Source organism: Grammomys surdaster, unplaced genomic scaffold (genome assembly GCF_004785775.1).
Source record: "Grammomys surdaster isolate TR1022 unplaced genomic scaffold, NIH_TR_1.0 66, whole genome shotgun sequence".
In the NCBI taxonomy this organism is placed as follows: domain Eukaryota; kingdom Metazoa; phylum Chordata; class Mammalia; order Rodentia; family Muridae; genus Grammomys; species Grammomys surdaster.
In genome coordinates this window covers 1,890,845-1,897,995 of record NW_021604568.1, presented here as the reverse complement: position 1 = coordinate 1,897,995, position 7,151 = coordinate 1,890,845, and the positions used below count along the sequence as shown (strand labels likewise).

At 44.6% G+C, this 7,151-nt stretch overlaps 1 protein-coding gene across 1 annotated transcript in view; it reads right to left on the bottom strand.

Annotated features, from left to right (window-relative positions):
* The window catches only part of Hoga1 (4-hydroxy-2-oxoglutarate aldolase 1), a 28,504-nt gene continuing 21,353 nt past the window's right edge, over window positions 1-7,151 (bottom strand). Inside the window, exon 7 of the mRNA XM_028775690.1 lies at window positions 1-3,080. Coding sequence (XP_028631523.1) covers window positions 2,931-3,080 — 150 coding nt within the window. The 3' untranslated portion in view covers window positions 1-2,930. The remainder of the gene's footprint in view (window positions 3,081-7,151) is intronic.

Sequence of the window (7,151 nt, the reverse complement as noted above, 5' to 3'; positions counted from 1 at the left end):
TTCAAGTCTCACTTGTTATACTTTATTATAGTAACATGATCAGTTTCCATAATAAAAGGAAAGTGCCTTCAGAGAAGAGCGTGGTCCTATCTCAGTCCCAGTCTTCAAGATTCATACCTGGGCCAGTCTGAAGTCTTCTAGAGTGTACATCAGGTGTCTATCCACCAGGTGTCACTATTTACTAACGTGACAAGGCACTGGGCTGTCTTGGTCACCCAACAGTGGGAGTCAAAGCTAGTGACAAGATGTGAGTTAGGAAAGGACATCCTGGCCCAAATGCGGCTTGGATGTCTTTCAAAAACAAGAGAGACATTCCAATCAGGCCATCCCTGGCTTTCTGGCCATATCGTACACAACTTAAATTTTTAGCTTCAAGTTAGAAGTGACAGTCCCTTCAGTAGCCAATTTCCTTGGTTTCCAGCTACATCCCTTACCCTTTTGCTTGGTTCCCTGGTTCACCCACCTTAGTGCAGAATAAAGTACCCATGGTAGAGACAAGTAAGAGATTGTTCCTTCCTAGTAGGGGGTCTCTAGGGATTCTGTGCAGGGTGCAAAGGTGAGAAATCACAGGCTGTGAAAAGGAGCTGAGAGCAGAAAGCAATTGGGAAAGGAGCCCTGAGGGAGGTTTGAATAAAAATGGCCCCCATAGGCTCATAGATTTGAGGGTTTAGGGGGTTACTGTGTTTGAAAGGATTGGGAGGTGTGGCCTTATTGGAGGAAGTGTGTCACTGGAAGTGGGCTTTGAGATTTTCAGAAGCTCAAGCCAGACCCAGTGGCTTTCTTGTCCTGCTTCCTCCAGATCCGGAACTCTCTGCTACTTCTCCAGCATCATGTCTGCCCGAGTGCTGCCATGCTTCCCACCAAGACCATAATGAACTAACCCTCTGAAACTGCAAGTTCCAGTTCAATGTTTTCCCTTAGAAGAGTTGTTGTGGCCACATGGTTCTGACTTTAGAGTTAAGAATACAAGGGGGTTGTGGACTCTCCCTCCATGACTAAGGAAAGTTGCTCTGAGTTTCCCTTATAAGAGTTGTTCGGAGCAATAGAAGAACTCTAAGACAGACATTGGTACTAGGGAGCAGGGCATTGCTGTAACAGGCCTGACTCTGCTTCTTGTTTGCAGAATGTGGACTTTGGTACTTAGGATTAGGAAAGCAGCCGAACACTTTCAGTGGGGTGTAATGGGTCATCCTAGTAAGGGCATGGAAGACAGTGGTGCTGAGGGCAACATATAACGTGATGGCCACACTCAACGAGGTTTCAGAAGAAAAGAGTATTAAGTGGCCTAGAAACAACTGTTCTGTGATTATTTTGTCATAATGTGGCTGCTTTTTTGCCCCACCCGCAAAATCAGCTGAAGCCTAAATTGAAAAGTTTTGGATTAATACAATTGGCAGAGACGATGTCAAGACAGCCTCCTATTGACTTTGTTTCATGGTTTCTCATATTGACTTTGTTACATTGTTATTAGTGGCCAGCCTTATGCAGGAAAGGGCAAGTGGGGAAAGAGAAATATAAAATGTAAAATATACAAAATATAAAAATTTGAGGAGAAAAAGAGTACCTGGAAGTGTAATGGAATTAAATCCAGTGCCCAAGGAGATAAAAAGTTTAAAGAATACTAAAAAAAAAAAAAAAAAAAAAAGTTTAAAGAAAATCCTGATGTTAAATGGAATAAAGGGAGTGGTGACCTCAGGGCAAGACCCTACCCAGCCAAGCTTTCAACTTGAGAAACAGTATTAAGAAAAAGCTTACACAGTGAAGGAAACCATTAAAAACAGAAAGCTAAAGAAAATGTATTTGAATGAGGGGGAAGTTCCAGCCCCATCCAGCAGCAGAACTTGGCAGCTTGGCCACACGGTTCAGACTTTACAGTTAAGGATACAAGAAAGGGGTTATGGACTTTCCCTCCATGACTAAGGAAAGGTGCTGAGGCCAGATGTGTGTCAGGGACGTCCCTGCATGGAGGCCCAGAGAGGCCATTGCATGAAGCTGCGAAAGTAAATCCTGGAAACCCCATGATGCTGGAGATGCCAGAGTCATGGTATACCTGCTGAGGAAACCTACTAGCAGGGCGTGGAACCAGACCAAGAGAAAGAAGTGTGCTGCAGTCAACAAAGCTGAAAGGAGTTGGAGATCTGAAGAACGCTTTGGCATCAGTCGTGGAAATGCAGAGTTTGAAGCTTGCCCAGCTTGTTTTAAGGCTTGTTTTGGTCCAGTATTTTCTTTGTTTTCATTTCTCCCCTTTGGCATAGCCAAAGTATATTCTGTGACATAATATGTTGGAAGTATCTGATCTGTTTTTTGTTTTTTTTGTTTTTTTGTTTTTTGGATTTTACAATGAGCCTCAGAAGAGACTTAGAACTTTGGACTTTTAAGCAGTCTTGAGACTGTGATAGACTATGAAAACTTTTGAAGTTGGACTAAATGCATTTTGCATTATAATATGGTTACAAGCTTTGGGGCCAGGGGGTAGATTGTGGTGGTTTGAGTAAGAATCCCCGCTCTCAGGCTAACATACATAAATGCTTAGGGCGTGGCACTCTTTGAAAGAATTAGGAAGTGTGGCCTTATTGGAGACAGTGTGATTGGAGGTGGGCTTTGAGGTTTTCTAAACTCCAAGCAAGGCCTAGTAGCTTTCTCTTCCTGCTTCCTGAAGATCTAGATGTAGAACTCTCTGCTACTTCTTTAACGCCATGTCTGCCTGTACGCTGCCATGCTCCCTGCCCTGATGGTAATGGACTGAACCTCTGAAGCTGTAAGCCAGCCACCATTAAACGTTTTCTTTTATGAATTGCCATGGTCACAGTGTCTCTTCACAGCAATAGAATACAGACAAAAATAATCCCTAATTCCTAATGCCCTGCTCCTCCTCAGGCTGTGGGAACAGGAGTCCCAGACAGCTTAGGCCAGGTGTCTCCTGCTTGTCATTAAAGCCAGCCGTTGTTGCTGAAATCCAAGCGCAGTGCCTCCTCCTCTGTGGGGCTCAGCGCCTGCAAGGGGGCACGGCAGGGACCTCCGTAGTAGCCAAACCAGTCCATGGTTTTCTTCAGCCCTGGTATCCCGAAGCGCCGGGTCACCTGAGAAGAAGCACTTGTTAGAACAGACTGCAGAGCTCCCACACCTACCAGACCTTGGTATTTATTGCTCTATAAATCTCTTACACTCCTGTAAGAAACTCTAATCAGTGGCGTCCAGAGTGCATTGAGAATCCAGAGTGGACCCCAGAAGCTGGTCAGGTGTGGAGAGACTCAGACTGAATAAAGACATTCCCTGTGGGGTTTAGGAGAAAAATCTTCTCCAACAAGAAGAGGGGTATTCAGCCCTCATGCTGGCCTAGAAGAAGGCAGTAAGGCTGGAGACTAGAGGATGTCCCTGCAACACAGCAGATCTGGTTAGCAAAGAAGGGGGAAGCTCTGAGACAGCCTTGGGCACACCCCAGACCCTTAGTCCCCAGCATCTGGGTCCCCCTCTAACACCCACAGCTTCTCCCTGGCCCTATTTAAATGCTTTTACAGAAAGTAATACATCACTGGACAAAGGATGGTTTTTGTATAACTGTATGATTTATTACTAAGGAACTTCTCTTGCCTAGAAACACGAAGGAGCTGAGCAACACGGTCACTAAAGGCTCGTGTCTTACAGTGGGGCACCGGCAGCTACTGTCACTGTCTAAAACCACACAAGAAATTTTACAGACTAAATGAAGCATCCAGCTTCTTTCCCTTTTGTTACAGATAAGAAATACTGGAATGACTCTTTGATGACCCAAAAATTAGGAAAGAGCTCATTACTTAATAAAGTTCCATTTGGGGGTAAAGGGAAACTTTAGAGGTGCAGATTTTATAAAGGGTAAAAGTACTGAGATGCTCAGCACAGAAAGGTTAGGATGGATGCCGAATAACTGGCTTGCAGCTATCCACCACTAGAGGCCAGCCATCATCAGCGAACACGGTTTCCTACCCATGATGTCTTAATTGTCTGGCTTTTAAAATCCCAAAGCTTCATAGGTGGAAAAAAAAAAAAAAAAAACAAAAAAACCAAAAAAAACAAAAAAAACAAAAACAACAAAAACAACAACAACAACAAAAACTCCAGAAGAAGATAGAACCAATGCAGGACCTGGAGAAAACCTTGTTTCTACCACGGATTTTCGAAGATAGCCCATGTGCTTCCTCCTCAGCCCTGGAGAAAGGGTTTGGGTGACAAAGTCCTAAATATAGCCTGGGGCAGGAGGCTGGCTGGGTGGGAAGGCAGGACATCCCCTTGGACAAGGACAGGGGAATAAAGTGACATCAGGCTGCTGTTGGAGTGTCTGAGCCTACAGCTCAGGCAGCAGCAGCAAGGTGTTCCAGGCATTCCTGGGTGTGTGCCCAGGGCTGGCACATGAGGGTGGGACAGGATAGGGTGAGTTGATTTCAGAGAGCTTTAATGGCAAACAGGCTTCCCATCTTCCTTGGGGGACAGCCAACTCTGCTTCCGCTGTAAAGTGACATGGTATCTACACTCATCATAGAGATGACTCTAACATCAGATGAGAAACCGCCACTGATAACATCGCAGTGGTCCCCAAGATCCCTGGAGGCACTACTTCCTCCTGTCCTGGCAGGATGCAAGTGTGAGGCCCCTCTCTCATGTGTGTAGGTGGAGTGAAAGAACCATGCCTTCTCCCCAGGGAACAGCCAACGTGGCCAGGGCAGATTTATTTCTACAAGTTCTTAGAACCTATTGACACAGTCACTTCCGGGAGAAGCTCCACATCCAGGAAGAAGCCTGCTTTTCTTCTCAGCTGTCTTTCCTCTAAAACTGAGGAAAAGATCTGTGATGGTTGGTATATGCTTGGCCCAGGGAGTGGCACTATTAGAAGGTGTGGCCCTGTTGGAGTAGGTATGTCACTGTGGGCCTGGGCTTTAATATCCTAACCCTAGCTGTCTGGAAGCCAGTATTCTGCTGCAGCCTTCAGATGAGGATGTAGAACTCTTAGCTCCTCTTGCACCATGCCTGCCTGGATGCTGCCATGGTGATACTGGACTGAACCTCTGAACCTGTAAGCCAGCCCCAATTAAATGTTGTCTTTATCAGAGTTGCCTTGGTCATGGTGTCTGTTCACAGCAATAAAACCCTAACGAAGATAGGAACCAAGCTAGGAAGAAGACATACAGTTCACTCACATCTTGCTACAAAGAGTTGGCCACTGCGTAGTGTACAGATAGCTTGAAAACTTGCCTCTGATGCAAAACTTTAAAAGCAAAAATAAATCAAGGTAAGGCGGGCCCAGTGGCACAGGCCTTCCATACCAGCAAGTCAGGTGGCTGAGGTAAGAGGTTCACAGCTTCCTGGCCTGCCTGGGTTATAGAGATAGTTCAAAGGCAGCCTGGGCAATGTTTTGTTTGTTGGTTTGATTTTGTTTCTAAAAACAGATTTAGGGGAAAAATGTTTTAATGACTTTGTTCCCATTAAAGCCAGGAAAGTTAAATGATAATAAATTCTTAAATATATATCATATATTTGTACCTAAAGTAAATAATACCCTTGGTTTTATATATCCAATTTCCTATGTATTGTTTTCAACTATGAATGTTCAGGGTAGGAGGGGTCACAACCTGGGAAACTACTTAAACTTTCACATTTAAGAAGATAGTGACATTTGTGATCATTCATTCTGATGGCCACAGATGAACACTCTGGACATTACAGAAAACAGGCAGATGAATCTGTTCTGGGTGTCTTTAATCTCAGCACTCAGGAGGCAGAGGCAGGTGGATCTCTGTGAGTTGCAGGCCCACCTGGTCTACAGAGTGAGTTCCAGACTAGCCAGAGCTACACAGAAACCCAGTCTCAAAAAAAGCCAAAGAAAACTCTGAAAGATAGACTGAAGAGGGAAGATCAACCAGGGGCCTCAAGCCCCTAGGCACACCACAGTGGTGAGTCCCCTGGTTCAGAAGTAGGATTGAAGAGAAACTATAAAATGCCAGTGGGCACAACCAATAAAACTCCCAACAGAAGCTGGGGAGATGGCTCAGTGGGTAAAGCACCAGCCAGGCAGGCCTAATGACCTGAGTTTGTTATATATAGGGAACCCATATAAAGGTAGAGAAGGAGAATCAACCCTACAAAGGTGTCTTCTGACTTTCACATGCGCAGCAGAGCATGCAGGTGCCACCCCAATAATAAGAAAAAGATTTAAAAAATAAAAGTTCTGTAGTTAAGAACACTGGCTGCTTCTTCAAGAGGTCCAGAATTCCATTCCCAGTACCCACATGGCAGATTACAACCGTCTACATCTGTAGTCCAATGATCCCAATAAGTCACCGTGGCCACGTGGTTTCAACTAGAGAATTCTACAAGATGTTTGAAGAATTGATCTCAATTCTACATCATTTCTGCCAGGAAGCAGAAAAGCAAGGAACACTTCCTAGTTCATTTGATGAAGTTACACCAGACTCAGTCGAGGGAGAAGGAAGAATGGGAAGAGGGTGGGGAGGGAGGAGGGGAGGAGGGAGAGAGAAAAGAAAGAGAAAAAAAATCGACCATTATTTCTCATGAATAGAGACAAAGTTCTTAGCAAAATATCAAAACTAAATTTTAGCAATGTATCAAAACAGATATATACTCTGACTAAATGAGGTTTGTCCCAGGAATACACATCTGTGTTAGCATTTGAAAAGTGGTAAACCAGGAGCACACCTTTAATCCCAGCACTCTAGAGGCAGAGGCAGGCAGATCTCTGTGAGTTTGAGGCCAGCCTGGACTACATAGTAAGTTCCAGGACAGCCAGGGCTATATAAAGACACTCTGTCTCAAAAAAATAAAACAAAACAAAGCAGTGAGTTGGGTGCTGAAGAGACAGCTCAGCAGTCAAGGGCACGTGCTGCTCTTGCAAGAGGACCCAGGTTCAGTTCCCAGCACCCGCACAGGGAGATGGCAACCATCTGTAACTTCAGTTGGACTTCAGGGCCACAAGGCACACACAAGGTGCACATACAGACACGTAGGCAAAACACCTACACATAAAATAAAAGTATATAGTCCCCCATGTGAGCAGGCTAAAGAAGAGTCACAAAACTATATAAGTCAATATGAAAAAAATTTGTCAAAATTCATTAATGATTTGTAAAAATTCAAAGAAAACTAGGAACAGAGAGTAGTGG